Source organism: Sycon ciliatum, chromosome 11 (genome assembly GCF_964019385.1).
Source record: "Sycon ciliatum chromosome 11, ocSycCili1.1, whole genome shotgun sequence".
NCBI classification, from domain to species: domain Eukaryota; kingdom Metazoa; phylum Porifera; class Calcarea; order Leucosolenida; family Sycettidae; genus Sycon; species Sycon ciliatum.
In genome coordinates this window covers 23,052,394-23,075,774 of record NC_088653.1, presented here as the reverse complement: position 1 = coordinate 23,075,774, position 23,381 = coordinate 23,052,394, and the positions used below count along the sequence as shown (strand labels likewise).

Below are 23,381 nucleotides of genomic sequence, written 5' to 3'. Positions count from 1 at the left end.
TAACTGGGCCTAATCAGCACCAGCGTGAGCACATGAACTAGACAACAGAGACCTGTGTCATATCTGACAAGGCTGAAACGGTGACTTTTGCTATTTTTCGACTCATCCATAATTCTTCCTGAAGCTGGCACCTACTTTCATAAATCAACCCTTTTTTCTTTGAGTGTTGCTTGGAATAAACTTCCTGAAGATATTCGCTCACAATCTACAACAGCGAAATTTAGTATTGCTGTTCGTCGGTATCATTCGCAATCTATGTTTTCTTTGAAAGGTATTCCTGACTTTGTGTCTAGGCTAACCAGTGGCGTAGTAACCACTTGTATGTTAGTTTCAATAGTTTGTGTATATGTCAGTTATAGTAGTCCGCAATGCTGCTTTTCTAATTCTCATTATGATTAGCATGCAATGTACTACCCGAAGTACTGAATTTACTTCTTCTGTACTCTATATTCTAATGTATCTTCTACCTCTTCTCCCCTACGAACATACTTTCTCATTTTCCATACATACTTAAGAGACTCCCTTCGATAGGCGTCTATTTGCCTCTGGAGGATCCGTGAAATAAAACTCAATCAAAAAATGACCAGATGCATGTTATACGGTTGGCGGGTTGCCTGCGAACATAATGCATACTCCAGGGCATGCAGAGCTGTCCTAACAGCGCTTATCTAACGTATACTCAGGCGCGTAGCAACGCCGTTGGAGGTGGTCCGGTTGGAGGGAGGGGGGGGGGGGGAGGGGTCTGGGGCGTCCCCCCCGGAAATGTTTTGAAATTCGGGTCCAAAATCCTGCATTCTGGGCACTTCTGGGCGAAAAGTGGTCCATCCAAAGCCGGACCGGCCGCACCGGCTGCTACTCCCCTGATACTGCAAAAGCCATTATTCTAACGAGGCGCATATTATAACGATTTCCCAAAATTGACTAGTTTACGTGTACAAAGGTAACGATCTCACTCATTCTCAACGCTCAATAGGACAGTACATGTATCGACTTCTGGATAACGATTTCTATTTTAACGACAGATTTCTCCTCACTAACTCGTTAGAGTTAGCACTTCGTTATTACCGTATTTCCGCGCATATAAAGCCATGGCGTTATAGGTGAAAAATCGCTGTTTTGGACCAAATTTTTGGAGAAAATAGCCTCGGTTTTAACGCCATGGCGCTAAAAGTGAGAGACGCTTACATGAAAAATTCGGCAGAGTATGAACTTCGAGTACTCGTATGGTGCCGTTGCACTTTCATGTCGAGCATCCATATACTTTCAATTTTCCCTGAAAATTTCAAATTGTGAACCTATTGTGTACAAGGTGGCATACAAACTTGTGTGAAGGTGCGGTGGTGGTATGGCATGTGACAGTGGGGATGGGTACATGCAGAGAGAATCACAGCTACTGTAGGTTCCCTGAAAGAATTGAACTCGCCTTTAACGCCGGATGCAACTTCCTCCACATTGAATCTTGTTCACTTATAACGCCATGGCTTTATAAGTGAGGGTGGCCTTATATTCGGATATAACGCCATGGCTTAATATGCGCGGAAATACGGTATGCCTTTTACGGTACTCTTTTATGTACCAGAAGTAATGCATTGATCAACTCCGCCAGCATCATCATCTTGCCTCTCCCCTGACAAGTGATAGCGCGACATATTCATACTCATCACCTGCTATCGTTGTTACGGTCACGTGCACGTGTACGTCCGTACTATTCCCTCTACCCATCACCTAAGGACGGCTAGATGGCGACAAATTATAGTTGCCAAGCGGAAGAAGTTTGGAGGGCGCCCCGCCATGGAGCGGCGGCCTTGGAGGCCAACGGTCGTGAACGGCCTGCCACAGTGCTGCGGAGGTTGCGTGGTGAGCTAGTTCGGTTACAGCGATCATCGGAGGGCTTCTTCTCCTCCTTTGTCAGTGAAGATGCTGGTAGGACTGGGAATTCTCTTCCGATAACAAGGAGGAACGTTCCCCCTCCCCAGAAGCAGTGACTGGAAGGCGAGGAGTCTTCACACGTCGCACCAGAGAAGAAATCCTGTTCCCACCGACGGCGAGCGAAGCAGAAAAAGCAGTGGCAAGCTATTCCCTCTGATGGCAACAGTCGGACCTAACGCTATCGCCCGTGCTATTGCGGTTGCACTCCGTATTTTGCATTACTAGAGTATCTACTCTTCAGCTGGCATGGCCGTTTGCTCGTACACTGTAACTCGCGCCGATGTTTGCTCTCCTTTCTTTAGCTGGCCTAGAAGAGGATGTGTTCGTGGCTGCTAGTGACACTTCTCGTTTCCCCTTCTTCTTGTTCGCTACAATAAACGTCCTATCGGTTACGGTGACCTTATTGTGTGTGCCAGTGGTTGGGCAGTAGTCGTACATTGGGGCTGAACGTTCCAAGTGAAAAACCCGGTTGCCACAGTTGGCGCAGTGAACAGGGTCTGCCCACCATTTAACTAAGGACGGCTAGATAGCGGAAACTAGCAATTGCCAAGCAAAAAAATTTCGGAGGGCGCTCCGCGATGGAGCGGCGGCCTTGGAGGCCAACGGTCGTGAACGGCCTGCCACAGTGCTGCGGAGGTTGCGTGGTGAGCTAGTTCGGTTACAGCGATCATCGGAGGGCTTCTTCTCCTCCTTTGTCGGTGCAGATGCCGGCGGGACTGGGAATTCCCTTCCGATAACAAGGAGGAACATTTCCCCTCCCCAGAAGCAGTGACGGGAAGGCGAGGAGTCTTCACACGCCGCACCGGAGAAGAAATCCTGTTCCCACCGGCGGCGGGCGAAGCAGGAAGAGCGATGGCAAGCTCATTAGGTGTCGTGTCCGAGTGTTGCTACATTATCTGTATTGTATTTCTGCTCCTATCGCTATCAAGTATTTGCCGTGGTGTCGACGAGTCTCGTCAATGAATAGCGTTGTTAAGTCGAACTCTCACTATTCATGCTTTGCTTGCTTGCTGGCTGTTCACTTCGCTCCTTGCACACTACTACTTGCAGTATATAGGTCGATGCTTTGCATCGATTGCTTGTTGTTGCTGCTGTTCTGTTGCTTGCACTTGGAACTTGGCTCTGAAGTCAAACTTTGGTCTTCTTGTGTGATTAGGGTGAAGAATGGGTATCTGCACTCTTGGTGTATTTCCTTCCCTAAAGAACCTGAGCTCAGAAAGTGGTGGACATCGCGCAACTGCATTGTAAATAAAAGGGGGTTTGTCAACTGACAAGCGCTCTGTTCAGTTGCAATTCACTCTTGGCGCATGCGCTGGATGAAAAATTCTTTTATTCGTAACGTCGAAAAAAATTATGACGTTTCGGGGCCAGTCACCCATCGTCAGAACAATTTACAAGGGGCCAACCTGGCCTTTTATAAGAATTTTTCATCCAGCACATACACCAAGAGTGAATTGCAATTGAACGAAGCGGTTGTCAGTTGACAAACCCCTTTTCATTTAAAGACCCTGAGAATCGAGAATCCTGTCAGTTGACATACCCCCTTTTATTTACAATGCAGTTGCGTGATGTCCACCACTTTCTGATAGTACATGAACAGGGACTCGTATGTCTGGCCCACTCCCCGGTCACGGCACCTGAAACTGGACGTGCGACTTACAATCAAGGAAATTCGCCAGGTTTTCGGTCGCACACAAGTACAAGTACTTCTAGGATTCACCAGCACACGGAATGCGATTGCATCTCGTGAATATGTGTGCTCTCAGGACTATAAAACAAACAGGAAGTGCTCCCAATTTTCATCTGAAGTCTATGCACCTAGGGTGTCCACACCAGTCTAAAAGAACACAGCAAACACAGCAAAAATCTTCTGAAAATCTTCTTTTGGTTCAGAAGATTTTAGTGTGTTCCTAGGACTTTGTCGGTACTACTTAAATAACACGCGAATCGTGACACGTGCACAAAGGTACGTACCTGCCCCGGTCGATCTGGATACAGCGGCTTGACGCGGAACTGATAGCTGACCAGCGGCAGCAGTCCGCGCACCGTCCACGTCATCACCTCCCTGTTCTCCCTGTTGTTGCTATGGCCACCGCCACTACCACCACCTCCGCCGCTGTTCGTCAGCAGCAGCGCCATGTTCGGCGTGGGCTTGCCGTCGGGCGTGCGGCACACGACGTACGCGGCCGTCTCCCACAGCTCGTGGTCGGCGCGGCACCGCTGGATACGGTAGGCTATGACAGGGCGTGAGGGCGAGGACTGCTGCTGTGCCGCCGCCGTCCCCGGCTGAGCCACCGGTGCTGGTGCAGGTGCTGGTGGAGGGGGTAACCACTTGATCTGTGCCGAGAAATCTCCGACCTGTGGTTCGGGGTGGGGGGGGGGGGTGAGTAGAGGGTATACATGACATATAAGTACTTCAATCATCAACAACACAGTTTTCTTTTGTCTGTCATCAGATACACCCTAGTGCCCAGGCAGGGACGATGTAGAGTCTGAACGACCGGCTCTTTGTCCTTCCCTTTTCTCTATTTGCTCTTTCACTTTTTATTATTATTCTTTTCTAATTGTCATCTAGTGCATGTGAGCCGCGGTGAAGAGAGGTTGCACATGTACATGCTTGTACACGTAGCTTGGAGGAAGAGAAACTAAGGAAGGTATAGTGCGCGGCAGGGAGATGGGGCCGGGTAGAGGATGGGAGCAGGGGATCGGGTAATAGATCGCATCGACAATGTCATTTCTGAAAAAAACATCGGCTCTTTCAATAGTCCTTCTTGATGCCATGCAGATCTAGAAAGCAGGCACGCCTCCTCACCCGACAGACTTGTAAACATGTTTCATTCACTGCGCCATAGTTTGCAAGGCAGTAGCCATCACATTTCGACCATACATACATACATGTACATACATACATCCTGATCATGAAATACATACATACATATATACGTACGTACGTACAGACAGACAGACAGACAGACAGACAGACAGACAGACAGACAGACAGACAGACAGACAGACAGACAGACAGACAGACAGACAGACAAACGTTTTTCTCAATCTCTTACAGCCTTGGCCGTAGGGTATTGTGGTGTTGTATTCTGCTGGCCGACAACCAGTCTTGCACTTGCGCTGGCACTGCCAACCGGATTAGTGGCTGTTACCATGTATGTACCTAGGACAAACAGCGGCAAGAACATACATACACACACAAACACACATGTACATGCACACACACATACACACATGCACACATATGAACACACACACACACACGAGCAAGGAGGCATGCAGGCGCACACGGCGAAAAAACAGTGCTGTTACACACACGCGCAGCGCCTCGTGAACGCCAACACTCGTCTCATTGACATGCCATGACAGGTATGTAGTCTGTGTGTCGGTGTCCAGGGTAACAATGACAGGGGCGTCACACACCGTACGACCAGTATGACCATGATCGTACCACTTTTCGTCCAGGATGGTCCGCTAAAATGTGCCCTGTTGGCCGAAAATCCCCCCGGGGACCCCCACCCCCAGTCGTACCACTCCACAATGCCCTGTGACGCCCATTGATGGTATGGAAATTCCTCGGCCGTGCACACGCTGCTATCCGCACTCACCAGCATCCGCTGCTGTGACGTTACTCAGCTGTAGCGTATACACCTCTCCGTGCATCTGTATGGTCACTGTCGCCTGGCCCGCAGCTACACACACACACACACACAAGCAGAAGGAGAACAGAATAGACAACGAGGACGATGGACGCGGACCGATGATGAAGTTGCAGTGAGTTGAGAGGCAGGATGTGCATGTACTGATAGCCGAGATGTGACCACAACAAATACATACATGTCCAGGCAACACAGGAACATATCAAGACAGTCCTCAAACACACACACACACACACACACACACACGCGCACGTGAAATGTCAACTTGTTCAATTTGTTCATGTATACGGTACTCGCTTGCGGCTTGGCGATGTCAACGCGAAAAGGCTGATACAGTCGTCCCTCTCTAATCCGGCACTTTATAATCCAGCACCCTCGATAAACCAGCACAATTTTCAGTAGCCAAAATCTCCTCTTCATGTACATTGCAGCAGTAAATCAGATTTGTTAATCCAGCACCCTCCCTAATCCAGCAGATTTTCGTGGCACAAATGGTGCCGGATTATAGAGGGACCACTGTATTAGTAGTAATAAATAATAGAGCAGGGATGAGTTTATCCGGTATCGCATCGCAGTTTGCTACGCAAAATCGATCTACTGCTACTCAAAAATCACAGTGACACGCAGAAACCTGCCATACATACATTGTACACATACAGGCTATCCATGCTTTTCGTAGCTTACGCCACAACTGAGATTTTGCACAGCAAAAACTGCTATGCAAACACACGACAGTAAATTCATCCCTGTAGAGTACTGCCGAGCGCCGAAGAACGGAGCGCCGAAGAACGACCAGGCTAGAATTTCACCAAGCACAGCATACCAATGTAAACACGGTGACTCAACTGTGCATAGACTGTAATACATGAAAATAAGAACGGTCTAGGCTAGGAGGCTAACCCCCTCCCAGTTCTTAGGCGCCCGACAGCACTCTACAGGGGTGATGCAGAGGTACATTGTAGATTCCCTTACCTGCATGCCTCCCGGCAGCGGAGTGCACCAGCGGAGGGCCGCCGTCTTTCTGCCATCGAATAATGGCCTCCGGCACGGCAGTGACCACGCACTGGAAGTGCACTACTCCGCTCTCCGCCACGCTGGCGTCCAGCGGTACGGACGTCAGCCTCGGCGCCGACATGCTCGCCGACGCCTGGGAGTGAGGTCGCGACGACGAGCTGCTGTCCGCGCCGGAGTGCTGCTGCACCAGACTACGATGATGATGTGGATGTTGTCCTGGCTTGGGGTGGCGAATGCCTGTACACACACATGCACACACACACACGCACGCACACACGCACGCACACATAACCAAGGCCAACGATCATTATAAGCCCATTGCGCACACATACATATACGTCCATTGCCAAAAATAGAAGATATGAGTAAGGCGGCATGTGAGTAGGCTGGGGTCAGGAATGCACTGTTCAACACCTAATGCGACTGTGGTGGCTGAGCGGCGGTGTTGATGGTACAAGTGACCGTGTACATCATTGCGCAATGGGTTTATTGCAATCGACAACCACAGCGGATGACAAAAAGAAGATACAGTCAACTTGGCTAATAACGACTTTGGATATAACGACAGAATTTCCATGCCCACAGCAAATTCCTATCTACCTGTATGCATATAATGAGACTTTGGGTATAACGACACTTCGCGAATAAGGACACTTTTCTGATGCTCCGCCGAGTGTCGTTATATGCAAAATTCACTGTACAATGCATTGGTCCTGGTGACTCTAAGCCTGTGTTCATGCGAATCATAGGGCATGCAGGCACGTAGCCTGCATGGGGCACGGGGCGGGGGCACGTGCACAACAAGATCTCACCGACTGTGGCATAGTTCTGCTCCTCCAGTGAAGATATGGACGTCAAGCTGACATTGGACTGGGTTAGAGCGCTCATCGATCGCAGCGTTCGGTGCTCGTACTGTGAGTCGGCCGTGCGCTCGACGATGTAATCGCCGAGTCGCTTAGCAACCCGTTGCTGATGCGACGTGGACACGGCGGGTATTTTCGCGGCCAGACCATGCCGAATCCATGGATGCGTGGCGCTCTGCTCCGCGCTCAGGCGGTTCTTCACGCTGCGGTGCATCAGCTGCTGCACGAAGGCCTTGCCGTCCTGGGACACTCCGGAGAAGGTCTCGTCGGCGATAGTCAACCCGCGCTGCACGGCACTGGTTATCTCGGCATAATCGCCATGCAGGAAAGGAGATGTGCCTGCACATACGCATACGCAGACGCAAACACATACACATATACATACGCATACGCATAAGTGTTTAGGTGTACACAGACACAAACCGTATTATCTCTAATATAAGCACGGTCCTTTATTTTTTCAATGTACCTCCGCCCCGTGCTATTAATGGAGACGTTCCTTTATTGGAGACTGTTCCATTATTATTTCAACCTCATTTCAGAGGCATGCTGCCATGCCGAATTCATGTATGACACACACATTTCAGGGTTTTTTTCGCCGGTACAGCTCAGATAATGAATTTACACAGTGTGCTTATAATGGAGACTGAGCACTTTATTTTTCGAATGCCGCCCCAAGGTGTTCTATTATTGGAGACGTGCTATTATTGGAGACTGTGCTTATATTAGAGATAATACGGTACACATACACAGACACATACACATGCGCATAGGTGTTTAGGCGTGCACGTGTAACATGCATCACGCCCTCTCCAAACACACACACACACACACACACGCACGCAGACAAACGTACCGGTGAGGAGGAGATGGGTAACAACACCGACGCTCCACATGTCTGACGCTGGGTTAAGTGGCTCATAGTTGACGGCCTCCGGTGATGAAAACTCATGCCTGGACGAGCGCGACCACATACGAACCTACAGCACAAACATACAGTACTTGTATATTTCACCTCCGTGTGTCCATTCCCGTACAAATTGAATGTGACCTGGGCTTTGCTTATTCACAAGCCATTCAATAATTTCTCGCACACGATCACAAAAAAGTGACCTTTGGTCCGTCCTTGAAAGCTCTGTTGGGCAAAGACACTGGTGCACCAGGGCCCGTGTGTGTCTGTGGGGGGGGGGGGGGGGGCGTGTGCGTGTGCGTGTGTGTGTGTGTGTGAGGGGGGGGGAGCAGTAAACGTCTCCAGAAACGTAAGAGGAAACACGGGCAAAGCGGGCAAAGCATTCCAATTCCAATTCCGATTCCGATTTTCTGAAACACCTTTGTTATCGAAATTGTCGCATACTTTTAAACAGTGCCAGAGATACGACACTCACCTCCTTCTTGGGCTCCTGTCGCCGTGCCGACCCAAAGTCGATAAGCTTGATGGTTGGCACGGAAACGCTCCCGAGTGTCGGGACGGCAGTTGTGGTGGGCGTTGTCGTAGCACTATCTGCCGAGCCTCTCACCGTGAGTAGGTTGTCAGGTTTGATGTCCAGATGGAGAATGGAGTGCGAGTGAAGGTAGGACAGAGCAGAGAGAACCTGTAACAACCACAATAGGAACGATGACGATAGGAACAATGACGACGATAACGATGACACCGGTGACAGAAGCAGCAGCAGCAGCACCACCACCACCATCATCACCACCACCACCATCATCAACAACAATATGCTGATATTTTTCTCTAGATACTTTAAAAGGTGTGTATGTGCGTCCGTGCACGATGCACCAGTCCTAGTCCGTGCACGATGCACCAGTCCTAGTCCGTGCACGATGCACCAGTCCTAGTCCGTGCACGATGCACCAGTCCTAGTCCGTGCACGATGCACCAGTCCTAGTCCGTGCACGATGCACCAGTCCTAGTCCGTGCACGATGCACCAGTCCTAGACCGGGCACAATGCACCAGTCCTAGTCCGTGCACGATGCACCAGTCCTAGTCCGTGCACGATGCACCAGTCCTAGACCGGGCACGATGCACCAGTCCTAGTCCGTGCACGATGCACCAGTCCTAGTCCGTGCACGATGCACCAGTCCTAGTCCGTGCACGATGCACCAGTCCTAGTCCGTGCACGATGCACCAGTCCTAGTCCGTGCACGATGCACCAGTCCTAGTCCGTGCACGATGCACCAGTCCTAGACCGGGCACAATGCACCAGTCCTAGTCCGTGCACGATGCACCAGTCCTAGTCCGTGCACGATGCACCAGTCCTAGACCGGGCACGATGCACCAGTCCTAGTCCGTGCACGATGCACCAGTCCTAGTCCGTGCACGATGCACCAGTCCTAGTCCGTGCACGATGCACCAGTCCTAGTCCGTGCACGATGCACCAGTCCTAGTCCGTGCACGATGCACCAGTCCTAGTCCGTGCACGATGCACCAGTCCTAGACCGGGCACGATGCACCAGTCCTAGTCCGTGCACGATGCACCAGTCCTAGTCCGTGCACGATGCACCAGTCCTAGTCCGTGCACGATGCACCAGTCCTAGTCCGTGCACGATGCACCAGTCCTAGTCCGTGCACGATGCACCAGTCCTAGTCCGTGCACGATGCACCAGTCCTAGTCCGTGCACGATGCACCAGTCCTAGTCCGTGCATGATGCACCAGTCCTAGACCGGGCACGATGCACCAGTCCTAGTCCGTGCACGATGCACCAGTCCTAGTCCGTGCACGATGCACCAGTCCTAGACCGGGCACGATGCACCAGTCCTAGTCCGTGCACGATGCACCAGTCCTAGTCCGTGCACGATGCACCAGTCCTAGACCGGGCACGATGCACCAGTCCTAGACCGTGCACGATGCACCAGTCCTAGTCCGTGCACGATGCACCAGTCCTAGTCCGTGCACGATGCACCAGTCCTAGACCGGGCACGATGCACCAGTCCTAGACCGTGCACGATGCACCAGTCCTAGTCCGTGCACGATGCACCAGTCCTAGTCCGTGCACGATGCACCAGTCCTAGACCGGGCACGATGCACCAGTCCTAGACCGTGCACGATGCACCAGTCCTAGTCCGTGCACGATGCACCAGTCCTAGTCCGTGCACGATGCACCAGTCCTACACTGATATTAACATGCATACACAAGTGCACCCGCTCACACTCACATGCCCAACTAGCTCAAACACACATGCATGCACGCATGTCAAGTCAGCCTACCAAAACCTCACCGAAACACACACACACGTGCACCGACACACACACACACACACACACACACACACACGCACGCACGCACGCACGCACGCACGCACGCATGCGCGTGCACGCATGCGCACGCATGCGCACACACACACGGACACACACACACATGTACACACACACGCACATACACACAAACACCTCCCCCCCCCCACACACACACACACGTACGTACCTGCTTGATGCAGTGCACTAGCACGGTCTCGCTGAAGCGCGCCGACGCAACAGTCCCCTGAGCACCACCACCAGGGCTGACCGCTGCTCCACTTCCAGAACCACCACCCTGCGACTTGAGGGAAGACGAACGACTTACGCTACGCGACGAGCCACCACTACGAGTCCCGCTGCCACTTGACGATGATGATTCGCCAGCTGACGCGCCCTTGGCAACGATCTCAGACATCCACGTCAAGAGATTTGGTCCGTCGACGAGCTCTAAGATGAGAATCATGCTGCGACGCGTCTCGAACATCTGATGGTATCTGATGACGTGCTCGTGCCGAACGCTCTGTAGGATCTCCGCCTCCGAGTAGACTTCGGCGCGACTCTGCCGACCGCCCACCACGCGGATCTGCTTGTAGGCGTAGCGTTGTGAGGTGGAGCGCTCCACGCAGCGTCTGACCACGCCGAACCGACCACGACCCAGGTCACCTACGCACACACACACCACCAGTGCACAAACACACCACCAGCGCACACACACAAGTGAATTTTTTTTTAAATCTTTTATTCTCACAATGACCTGTGGCCAATAAGAGAATTCAAGTGATCATTGTCAACTACAGCGCTGCTCAATGAGCGTTCGGCACGAGCACTCAAGTTTGCGCCTTGCATCGTCTCGGCGTCCAGTGTTCGCTGGTCTAGGGATGCGCAACACCCGACGTGTACTTCAGTAACTCGATCGGGGATTTCAGTGAGCGGCGTTGAAGCATTCACAATAGGTAGCGAAAATCACCTTTGAACTTAGCTGACTATTTTAACTAACAACATGGTCAAAACCTACCGGTAGACAAAAGTGCTAGCTTGTAACTTGTTGCATAATAGCATTGTGAATACTATCCCTGTACCTGTGCTGTCATAATTATATTAGCCATTTTTTACCTTCAGGTCCTTCTCCCCTGGAGCTAGACTAACATTGCACAGTACACAGACAGGGGGTGTGTCTTCTTACCTTCAATCTTGTAGTGCTGGTCCATAGGGTCTTGTAACCGTTAAACGGAGTCAGTGGCTGACTGTCCTCCTTGACATCCTGGTCCCCTCGTTTCCCCTGCCCCCCCCCCCCCCCCCCCCCTGGTCCCCTGTCCCCCCTCCCCCCCCCCCCCCCTGGAGCTAGACTAAACATTGTACACAGACAGGGGGTGTGTCTGCTTACCTTCGATCTTATAGTGCAGGTCGATAGGGTCGAGTACCGGAGTAAGCGGCTCACTTTCCTCCTTGCCACCACCCACCATCGTCGTCGTCGTGGGGACGTCAACACTTATCGTCTGCTTGCTGTCGCCACGGCTGCTGCCAAACATGCTGGTGCGCGTGTGCGTGCGCACCTGTGCCGAAGTCTCAGACGGACGACTGTTGCCGACGGCGTTCACTGCAATCACTCTCGCCTGGAGAACAGGAGAACACACGTGTCGGGGTTGGCAAATCAGCACTGACAATGCTTACAGTACCGAGTAAACACAATACTGTAATTTCACTAATTTTCTGTGTACTTTTATTTTCGGTACTTTCGGTGCATCTGTTTCATACCTAAAATTTCAATACACCGAACAAACACTAACACGCATAATCCAATAGGGAACTGCTTCTCAGTACCTAACTTGTCTGTTCACCTAACCTGGCCTTTTGCCCTCATACCGAAAATATTGAGCAGCGAAAAATTCTGAAATTAGAGTATAAATAAACTAATATCAGCATCGTTTAACTCGGATGGTGAGCCAATTAAATATGGTGAAAAAGGAGGACAAAATGTTACGAGTTATGACTAACTGCCCACCAACCATTTCGTCGCACTCGCTGACTGTATAAAATCTGGTTACGTTGGTGGACAGTTAGTCATAACTCGTAACATGTTGTCCTCCTTTTTTCACCATAATATCAGCATGGAGACAATAATTTTATAAGAACAACATTGCAAGCATAGCTGACAGTGCGTGTCTTGTAGCCATCGCGGCAGGTGGTGATGAAGTCCAGGAGGTACTGGTGGTAGCAGTGGCAACACAATTCCAAATTGTTTCCTAATTTTCTTTCCCCGTTTCCTTTTCTTTCGCCTTTGTTAGCTCCCGGCTAAACGAAGTCCCCTCACACCCGAACACAGGGGTTTATAGTATTGAATATGGAAAGTATTTCAACAAGAGTGTAGACAAGAATGAAAAGGAGAACAGGACAACGACAACTCAAGACTCTCAAAGGTGTGCATAGCATCCACCAGCGTAAAGTTAGTTACACACTGATCCTAACAAAGCTACAGGCCTGGCCTAAGAAATCCGACCAGCGAGTCCAAAGGAGCGCCGCATTTCCATTTCATTTACATCATGCAGTTTGCGCGGTCCAACAAACCCATCCGAGGGCCGCAGGAGCTGCTGGCGCCTTGGCTGTGCTTTCGGCTCACGTGTCGAATTTCGTTGTCCACAACAGATTATCCCGTTGGGCACTTGCGCTCCCATTCTTGGCTCTGCTGTCTGCTCACGGGACTGATTTCTTTGTCCACAAGAGTTAATCCTGTTAGGCACTTGCGCTCCCATCACTCTCTTCTTGGCTCTGCTGTCGTCGGCTAACGGGACGGATTTCTGTGTCCACGACTGTAGCCAATAATTAGCATGGGTCCGTGGGTATACGTAGTGTCTTGTTTAAAGCCTGTTTCAAATACAAGCATGATTTTCAAGATTCACTATAAACCTGGTTTAGTGTTGACATACATAGAGATACGTGGTTTAAATAGAAGCCTAGCCCTGATATCGGCTTCTACAGGAAAAGTCCGGCTTGAATACACGACATTTCGGTATACGTATCCTAAAATATACAAAACAACTCAATACCATTGTCCCAATGCCACGTCTTCACTTCGCACAAATGCACTAACTTCCACACTAGCATCAAATATCTAGGCCTGCTCGTAGAGAATTCGATAGTGAATGCTGCTGTCTGATGATCGCTCCGATGCGTGAAACTTTAAGTTACAGCTAACACAGCCTTTCGCCTCTGTTGTGTGTGTATCCTAAAATATACATAGTAATTACCTACTCAATCTGCGGACAGCATGCTGTTTCGTTCTTTGTGAACTCATCGTAATTACCTGATACATTTTGGCTGGAGATAAATCGCGAATGGTGCAGAACGTGTCTATGACATCACGCTGCACGGTCAGCCACTGCGTCTTACCACACTCTATCAGTTGAACCTATGCATACACAGGCACACACGCGCACGTACACACACACACGCACACACACGCACACGCACAGACATGAGAGAGGAAGAGATACACACACCGACACACACATACACACACACACACAGGAGCGAATACGTGTGTGCACACAGAAAGCGAAGGAGATCTTGGAATTGAAGGCCTATATTAGTACATGTTTAATACTTGGTCCGCCAAGTTAAAATTGGCGCTTATCTTCTCACTTGTTTTTTTGTGTTCTGCCTGTGCCACACGCATGGAATCACCGATTCACCATCCGAACATAACCATTGACCATTGCATCCGACGACATGGCAGCACAAACCATCACAGAAGTTGCGATCGGCTTGTTTGAGTCTTTTTGACGGAGCTGCCGCCGACGAACACTTCCGTCAGCGCAAGAAAACACTGCAACCTCCGCTCGAGTCCGTAAAATAGGTCAGGATGTTCGCATTTCAGAGCGATGGAGAATACAGTTTCTGTCTACTTCCAGTTGTCTGATGGCAAGGATTGTTTACCCCTTGCACAGTACAGCGCCTAGCGAGGGGCTATCACCAGCAAATCGCTGACGAAGAAACTGCAGCTCATGTCGATATCTCCAGTAAGTGAGACCAATCCGGCGGACACACTTTGAAGCTCACAGAGGACAGGGCAAAGGAGCTAATCAAAGAAAACACCAAGTCCTGAGCGAAACCCTCGTGCAAAGGACTTTCAGGAAACTAGCCGAAAAGCCTGGTGCACGCCGTTGTAGGTGCAGTACCCACAGGTCACTGAGGTGCTACATCAAGCGGAAGCTATCACTGCGCTGCATGTAGATCTACAAGCACCAGCGGCTCGCGTGGGTACGGGTGCTGATCAGCAAGTACGACAAGCGCAAGAGGCGATTTGAAAAAAAGGACACTGATATGGCGTTGCCTTTTGTCTCAAACAAAGACGCATTATTGCGACGAACGGGGATAACACTTACAGTCAACATGCGGGCAGTCTCACTCAGCTTCTGATGGGAAGGTGACAGGCACACACTGCCTTTGAGCGTGATTCTAGACGAGGAGAAGTGGAACAAGCTATGAAATGACCCGTGCAGCAGCTGTCCGGATCGTACGTTTTGAGCTCTTCCTCCAGCGACGATAGTGGCGAGGAGGATGTGTAACTTGCTTGAATTTTCCACTGAGTTGCTTACTGACATGTAAATAATGATGTATATAGTGCTTTGTGATCGTGGCTTTCTTCAAATATTCGTATTTCTTTCCTGAGACAAGTGTGAAAATAAGCGCCAATTTTAACTGGGCGGACCAAGTAAATTTCTTACCTTGTAGGACATGACAGGACTGTTGCCGTTGAATTCCGGAGATTTCCAAGCCAGCGCCAGACTTGTGGACGTTACCTATATTCATCACCCAAGTAACACAATCACACAGCAGTCAAGAGATAGAAATAATCAGATGGTAGTCAAGAGAAAGAATATTTGTTTCAATTCCCCGCTCCCTAGACTACTGAGGGTCCGAACCGGAGGTAGACTCCATACGACATACTGCGTTTTGCATGACATATGCTGTAAATCGGTAACCAACGGTCTTCATCCGGACGGGAAGGGATCCGGATAAAAGAGGACGGGATAAGCGAGGTCTGACTGTATGTGTGTTATGTACACGGCCGGGGTATGCACAGTGTGGCATATAACTTAGTCTGTCATGTTTTGTTTGTTTTTTGTTTGTTTTTTACTATTGAACACTCACTGCATGATGAACTAAAATGAGGAGAAGAACTCGACACAATGGTACATATTCAGCAGGACGGAGTGGGTGGGACCTGTGAAGCTCAGCCGACCAAGGGTCTCGGCATCACAGCTGCACATGTGCACCAAAGGAAACAAAATTGTATTGTATTGTATTGTATTGTATTGTATTTATTTAAAAGGATTCTCCAAAAGCAAATGGATGCTTATCACGGAAGTCTCCCACATAAATATCGCAAAATGGGGAGTGGAAGGGCGGGGAGATGTGACAGTCCACTCTCCATGTCTTCTTCTCTAGTACAGTGAAACCTGTGACTAGCGACCACCCCTTTCAAGGGGCCAGGGAAAGCGGTCTTTAGCGGCAGGTGGTCCTTAGCTAGAGGTTTGCAACGCACAACCATTATCATGAATGCGAGATCGTCCATGCCTGGCAAAGTGGTCTGTAGTACCAGGCTGGTCGCTAGTCACGGTGGTCATTAGTTACAGGTTTTACTGTAGTACCAGGCTGGTCGCTAGTCACGGTGGTCTTTAGTTACAGGTTTTACTGTAGTACCAGGCTGGTGGCTAGTCACGGTGGTCTTTAGTTACAGGTTTTACTGTAGTACCAGGCTGGTCGCTAGTCACGGTGGTCTTTAGTTACAGGTTTTACTGTAGTACCAGGCTGGTCGCTAGTCACAGTGGTCTTTAGTTACAGGTTTTACTGTAGTACCAGGCTGGTGGCTAGTCACGGTGGTCTTTAGTTACAGGTTTTACTGTAGTACCAGGCTGGTGGCTAGTCACGGTGGTCTTTAGTTACAGGTTTTACTGTAGTACCAGGCTGGTCGCTAGTCACGGTGGTCTTTAGTTACAGGTTTTACTGTAGTACCAGGCTGGTCGCTAGTCACAGTGGTCTTTAGTTACAGGTTTTACTGTAGTACCAGGCTGGTCGCTAGTCACGGTGGTCTTTAGTTACAGGTTTTACTGTAGTACCAGGCTGGTCGCTAGTCACGGTGGTCTTTAGTTACAGGTTTTACTGTAGTACCAGGCTGGTCGCTAGTCACGGTGGTCATTAGTTACAGGTTTTACTGTAGTACCAGGCTGGTGGCTAGTCACGGTGGTCTTTAGTTACAGGTTTTACTGTAGTACCAGGCTGGTCGCTAGTCACGGTGGTCTTTAGTTACAGGTTTTACTGTAGTACCAGGCTGGTGGCTAGTCACGGTGGTCTTTAGTTACAGGTTGTACTGTAGTACCAGGCTGGTCGCTAGTCACGGTGGTCTTTAGTTACAGGTTTTACTGTAGTACCAGGCTGGTCGCTAGTCACGGTGGTCTTTAGTTACAGGTTTTACTGTAGTACCAGGCTGGTGGCTAGTCACGGTGGTCTTTAGTTACAGGTTTTACTGTAGTACCAGGCTGGTCGCTAGTCACGGTGGTCTTTAGTTACAGGTTTTACTGTAGTACCAGGCTGGTCGCTAGTCACGGTGGTCTTTAGTTACAGGTTGTACTGTAGTACCAGGCTGGTCGCTAGTCACGGTGGTCTTTAGTTACAGGTTTTACTGTACAGAGGGGAGAAGGAATAAAAGACCTGTAAACGTTTCTTGAGTTAACGGTGGATTCTTGCTAGACTCTGTGCCCCCATTAGAGATTCAACTCGTACAGCACACCACACGTACCTTCTTGACGGCTATATACGTGGGCGGTGCAGGCACGTCTTGAACCGTGAGTCGTGCGGAGCGCGAGTCGGTGCCGTGTGCGTTAAGCGAGGTACACGTATAGATACCACTGTCAGCGCACTGAACACCACTCAGCTCCAGCAGGCTAGATCCTGACACCACACAGGGGACAGACACACAGACACACAGACGGAAGAGCGGATGGATGGACAGACGGAAGGACGGAAGGACGGACAGACAGATAGGCAGACGGATGGGCAGACAGATAGACAAAGGATAGATGGACGGACCGACAGATGTACGGAAAGATCGACAGAAGGACATACATACATAAATTCAAACATACAGAAAGACAGACGGACAGACGGACAGACAGATGGAAACTGATACATAGAACGTTGTGTTTCCACAAGTCATAAAAGAGAATGAGAAAGAGAGGAAATTACAATCTCAATGAATTTCTTTGCCTTCCTCTCTAACCTTCAGTTGTGGTGATCTTGACGGTACCACCTGTTTCCAGTAGCTGGCTGCTGCTAGCGCCCGTTGCCGCCGTGGTAGTGCTCGCTAGTGACAAGGAGGACGATGATCGTGACGCTGTCGTTGCCTTGGTGCTGGAGGTACGGGTGCACGTCCAGCGGACGTTCGGAGTCGGAGAGCCTGAGCAGTGGCAAGCACACAACGCCAGCGGCACGGAAACTCGTATGTGTGTGTGCACGCACAGTCTATGTAATATTTTAGATACACACAAGCACAGTGTACAAACAGACAAACACACACACACACACAGACACACACAGACACACACATACGCAGATGTGCACGGACAGACACACATGGATGCACGCACCCATCCACGAAAACACACATACGCACACGCACGCACGCACACAAACACACACACACACATCCGCATGCACATACTCAGCCACCACCACACACATATGCACAAGAGGTAGACACAGACAGGCAACACCGCACAACGCATTCAAAAGCTTAGCTTCCACTAGGACCAACAGCTTACCAGCTACAACACAATTGAACACCACTGTGCTGCCATTGACAACCGTGGTGGCCATTGGACCCTTCAGTACTTTGGCCGCTGATGTGCCACTGCCACCCACAGATACTGCTTCAAACTGCACGTAAACACACACACACGCACGCACGCGCATGCACGTACGCACACACGTGTACGCGGACACACACACACACACTCAGGCACGTACGCATGCACGTACGCATGCACGTGCACAAACACACACACAGCGCACACAAGTACAGTCATAGCAAGTTTAAATTGACCGTGACATGTTGAAGGGAAAGATGCAAACGGGAAAAGTCTGAAGGAGAAATTGACTGCCACGACCAGGACTCGAACTAGGGACCATCGCGTGAGTTATGGAGTAGCTGTCATCCCGGCGCAGAGGTTACGCGAAGGATTTCGTCGGGATTCTCAAAATGGGTTAGCAGTTTTTCGAATGGGTGCATAGTAGGTACGCAGCGCGAGCCGCTAGTGCCCTAGTGCAGCGCTGTGCAGCGAGTCTTTGACCACGGGTTACTGGAGTGTTGATGGCATGCCGCAGCTAAGAGCATCAGAACTACCGTACATCCCCCCAATTGCATGCCAAGGCTAGCTGTATGCTCAGTCTCCGGCTAGCTGTATGCTCAGTCTCCGGCTAGCTGTATGCTCAGTCTCCGGCTAGCTGTATGCTCAGTCTCCGGCTAGCTGTATGCTCAGTCTCCGGCTAGCTGTATGCTCAGTCTCCGGCTAGCTGTATGCTCAGTCTCCGGCTAGCTGTATGCTCAGTCTCCGGCTAGCTGTATGCTCAGTCTCCGGCTAGCTGTATGCTCAGTCTCCGGCTAGCTGTATGCTCAGTCTCCGGCTAGCTGTATGCTCAGTCTCCGGCTACCTGTATGGTCAGTCTATACATTCTTGATCTCTTCTTTCTTTCTTTTCTTTTTTCTTTTTCTTTTTTAATTGTTTTACTGCCAGAAGTCGTCTTCATATAAGGCCGATTCCACACTACGCCGAAAGTGGCTTTGCCTTGAAGGCATAAAGTGGCTTATAAAGTGAAGCTGCATTCACACCTACAAGTGTCGAGCACGGGACTTTGCTTTGAAGGTACATGTAGACTGTGAGGCTTTCCTGTGCTTGATGTAGCACCGGCGGTAGTGGAGAGGCTCTTTGTTGGTCCAAATCCTCGAATATCACCCATTTTCGCGTGCCCAATCTTGAAATTTGACCACGCTAGCGCGCGCTGTGTAGGCGGATTCCAGATCATAGGTCGAGTATTTTGTCAACCTCGCCAACAGGCATTCCGGTGGCAGTTTTCGTTGTGTATGTCTCGTACAGTCCTTTCGCCTTCGTTTTCATGTTGTCAATTTTGGAATGGACGATCGACGCAGTATAGATTGCCTCCTCCCGGAGCTGTTCAGCAAACAAATTCAGCTTGATGGCGATCTCCTCCGGCGTAGCTCCTGCGAACTGTACCGCCCGGAGGTCGCCTCAAACGTGCGCTCCAAAGCTCGATCAGCTTGCGCTCAAGCTCCTGGCTAAACATGACCCTAGGCATTGTTGACAGCTCACAACTCACCACAACTGAAAGATACGACAGGGAACACATTCGGAAAAAAATCGAAAGGCTGAAGAAAAGTCAGAAAAGTGTCCTGAAAAGGTAAAAAGTTGCCTTGAAAGAGGGTGCTGGTGTTGCTTTGTTGACAACAAGCACTTTTCACTTTCGCGCGTTCCTCAAAGTGATCGCCATGGCAACTTGCCTGAAAAGTGCCTGAAAAATGGCTTTTTAGGCAGGATTTGGTGTAGTGTGGAATCGGCCTAAGGAGGCAGATATGCCTGTTTGTTGTACGACTTTAAATAAATCCAACCAACCAACCAACCAATTGTAGGTTGTACTCGAATGTAAGTTGGACTCCTTTTTCCACGTCCATGTCATATCGCTTTGATATAATATTCACTACAGTAGTAAGCCATGCTAGATTGTAAGTCATATCCCCTGTGTTGGCCATGAAGTTGAGCGTAAAAGATGGGACTTATTTTCGGGGAAATCTGGTACCTACCGGTTTCTGTCGGCGGATGAAGCTGGCGGATAGAACAACTCGTGAATTGGACGCGCCACGACTGAGTCGATTAGTCTTCACCAGTCCTGCACTGGCAGGCTCTGCGCTCATGTCGGTGTGAGGCTGGTCTGCTAGCTCCACCACATACGCCCCTCCTGCCATAGAAGCACACAAGGTGTCGACGACATGGAGACACGGAGAAGCATTCACAGACGTACACATGCACGTACACACACATGTATACACACATATGAACGCACGCACACGCAAACACACTTACACACACATGTACACACACACACACACATGTACACACACACATATTTCGTAAAAACACACACACACACAGAATCACATTCGCTCACACGTACACACACACTAGGCCTTGGCGGATAATGCCGGCCAAAAAAATTGGCAGAATTCGGTACTTTTTCGGGTAAGTTTCATGCATGTTTGGTATGTGGATAAAGAAATGGAGCAGAATTTGAGGAATTGCCCGCCATAAGGTTTGTATGGTTCTGCCAATTTCACTGCTTTTCGAGCAGAATCTGCCACCTTAACGAGCATTATCCGCCAAGGCCTAACACACACACACATACTCACACATGCGCGCACACACACACACACTCACACACGCGCACGCGTACACACACACACACATACACACAAACGGCGCACACCCATGCATCGTCAAGTTGCAGCAAAGCCTGACTGACTCAGCACTGGTGCAAGCAAACAACTCTTACCATTATTGTTCGACTGGAGAATAGTGACGACGTCTCCGACGCTGAACTGCACGTCATCTTTACCCTCTGCCACTACATCCTCTGCGATGACAAACTTCTGACCGACCTGCAAATTGCCAGCAATCACGGCTGCCGAAGACGCAGAGATCTCCGTGCTCTGCAGCTTCTTGAACTGGGTTAGAGGGTGACAGTGGGCATACGCGACAAGACACATCACGCACACGCGCGCACGCACACACACACCATGTACATACACACACACACACATACACACATATAAACACACACACACATATCGCTTGCCAGTCCCCCCGAAATCCACCATCACAATGCGGGTCAGCCAGGGCAGCTTGAACAAGCGCTCAACGCAGCTGAGTGCCAAGCAGTGTATTTACAAACAGTGAAACCTGTCTAAGACGACCGCTCAAGAGACCTTCAAAACAGGGTCTTCTGGGACAGGTGGTCTCCTTATCCAGGGTCATTTGACTGGAAATAGCATCCTAGTTTCAGTGGTCTTCTAGGACAGGCGGTCACCTTATCCGAGTGGTCACTTTGACAGGTTTTACTGTGCATATTCACATAGCGGAGACAAGACTCAAGAGACAGTCGCTCTACCTACGAGAACAGTGTGTGCGGTGTGGCGGACTAACCGATTTCTCCTTGAACGACTGGCTCTTCTCCTTGGCCGGTTTCTCAGCCTTGGTCTTCGAGAGCGAGGTGCGTATGCCCGAGCCTCGTTCAAACAAGGACGTTGAGCGGGTCACATGACCTCCGCTGTGTGCCTGCAAGGAAGACTGCAGTGCAGACACGAACAGCACAGGGCTATCAATAATAATAATACCCCCCCCCCCCCCCGCATCTCACCAGCGCAGCTCATGTAGAGCCTACACACCCAACGTTGTTTTTTTGTTGTTGTATTGTCTTCGTTATGTTTCCCCTTCTTCCGTGGGTATGTGCAATGCGATAAAAAATAAAAAAAATAAAATAAAAAATAACAAGTGGCATATTGCCAGCATAAACAAATCATACGGGGTCATGCATCTGTCAATGATCGTTAACCAGAGTTGCTTGTTGACACAAAACTGAGCATGTTCAATCAGTGCTACACGTGAAGATCGTACATGTATTACACGGTTGATTTGACACTGCTTGTGATCGGCCGTGCCTGTGTGTGTGCGTGTGTGTGTGTGGGGGGGGGGGGGGGGTGGCACATGTGCGTTTATTCGTGCGCGTGTGCATGTGTGCAGTGTACGGGTGGGAGTTGGACTGCCCAATGTTGTTGAGCATGCCGACATTTCACAAACGGTCCAAACTGTTCATGCACGCACACACGTACGCACACACACACACACACACACACACTGGCTGTTGAGACTCCGTTTTCTTACTGGTGAGGAAGACTCGACATCAAAACTTGCACTGTGCGATAGCGATTGCACACTCCCGCTAACTGACGACCCAGCGGACGAGAGTTGAGAATCCTGTTAAATGCATCAGCACATATATGAATATATGCATACACAGATGCACACATGGATGAACACATAGGAATACGAGGCAAATGCGAGGGGATTGCAAGGTGAATGCGAAGTGAATGCGAAGTGAATGCGAGATGAATGCGAGGGGATTGCAAGGTGAATGCAAGGTGAATGCAAGGTGAACGCAAAGTGAATGCGAGGTGAATGCAAGGGGATTGCAAGGTGAATGCGAGGGGATTGCGAGGTGAATGCGAAGTGAATGATATGCCAATGCATGAGTGCAAGGTGGATGCGAATTGAATGCAAAGAGAATGTACCTTGATCTTCATGAGCTGCTCGGTGAGCAAACGTTCCAGTTCTTTCACCCACATAGCTTTCACTGTGATATTCTTAGCCTGCAGTTCCAGCTGCGGACGGAGCAGGCAAGACATACACACCCACACACCCACGCACACGCATGCACACGCATGCACACACACACGCACACGCACCCGCGCACACATACACACCCACACACACACACACACACACACACACACACACACACACACACACACACACACACACAC

At 50.1% G+C, this 23,381-nt stretch overlaps 1 protein-coding gene across 1 annotated transcript in view; it reads right to left on the bottom strand.

The window, feature by feature from the left end:
* Positions 1–23,381, bottom strand: part of LOC135827592 (uncharacterized) — a 78,079-nt gene that overhangs the window by 10,932 nt on the left and 43,766 nt on the right. The window contains exons 45-63 of the mRNA XM_065340060.1: positions 23,130–23,219; positions 22,723–22,815; positions 21,985–22,128; positions 21,335–21,506; positions 20,589–20,743; positions 18,535–18,649; positions 17,994–18,170; positions 17,514–17,665; positions 15,439–15,513; positions 14,016–14,120; positions 12,099–12,327; positions 10,902–11,377; positions 8,857–9,063; positions 8,328–8,451; positions 7,421–7,810; positions 6,567–6,845; positions 5,544–5,627; positions 4,992–5,098; positions 3,904–4,287 (exon numbers count right to left, since the gene is read on the bottom strand). Coding sequence (XP_065196132.1) covers positions 3,904–4,287; positions 4,992–5,098; positions 5,544–5,627; positions 6,567–6,845; positions 7,421–7,810; positions 8,328–8,451; positions 8,857–9,063; positions 10,902–11,377; positions 12,099–12,327; positions 14,016–14,120; positions 15,439–15,513; positions 17,514–17,665; positions 17,994–18,170; positions 18,535–18,649; positions 20,589–20,743; positions 21,335–21,506; positions 21,985–22,128; positions 22,723–22,815; positions 23,130–23,219 — 3,558 coding nt within the window. The remainder of the gene's footprint in view (positions 1–3,903; positions 4,288–4,991; positions 5,099–5,543; positions 5,628–6,566; positions 6,846–7,420; positions 7,811–8,327; positions 8,452–8,856; positions 9,064–10,901; positions 11,378–12,098; positions 12,328–14,015; positions 14,121–15,438; positions 15,514–17,513; positions 17,666–17,993; positions 18,171–18,534; positions 18,650–20,588; positions 20,744–21,334; positions 21,507–21,984; positions 22,129–22,722; positions 22,816–23,129; positions 23,220–23,381) is intronic.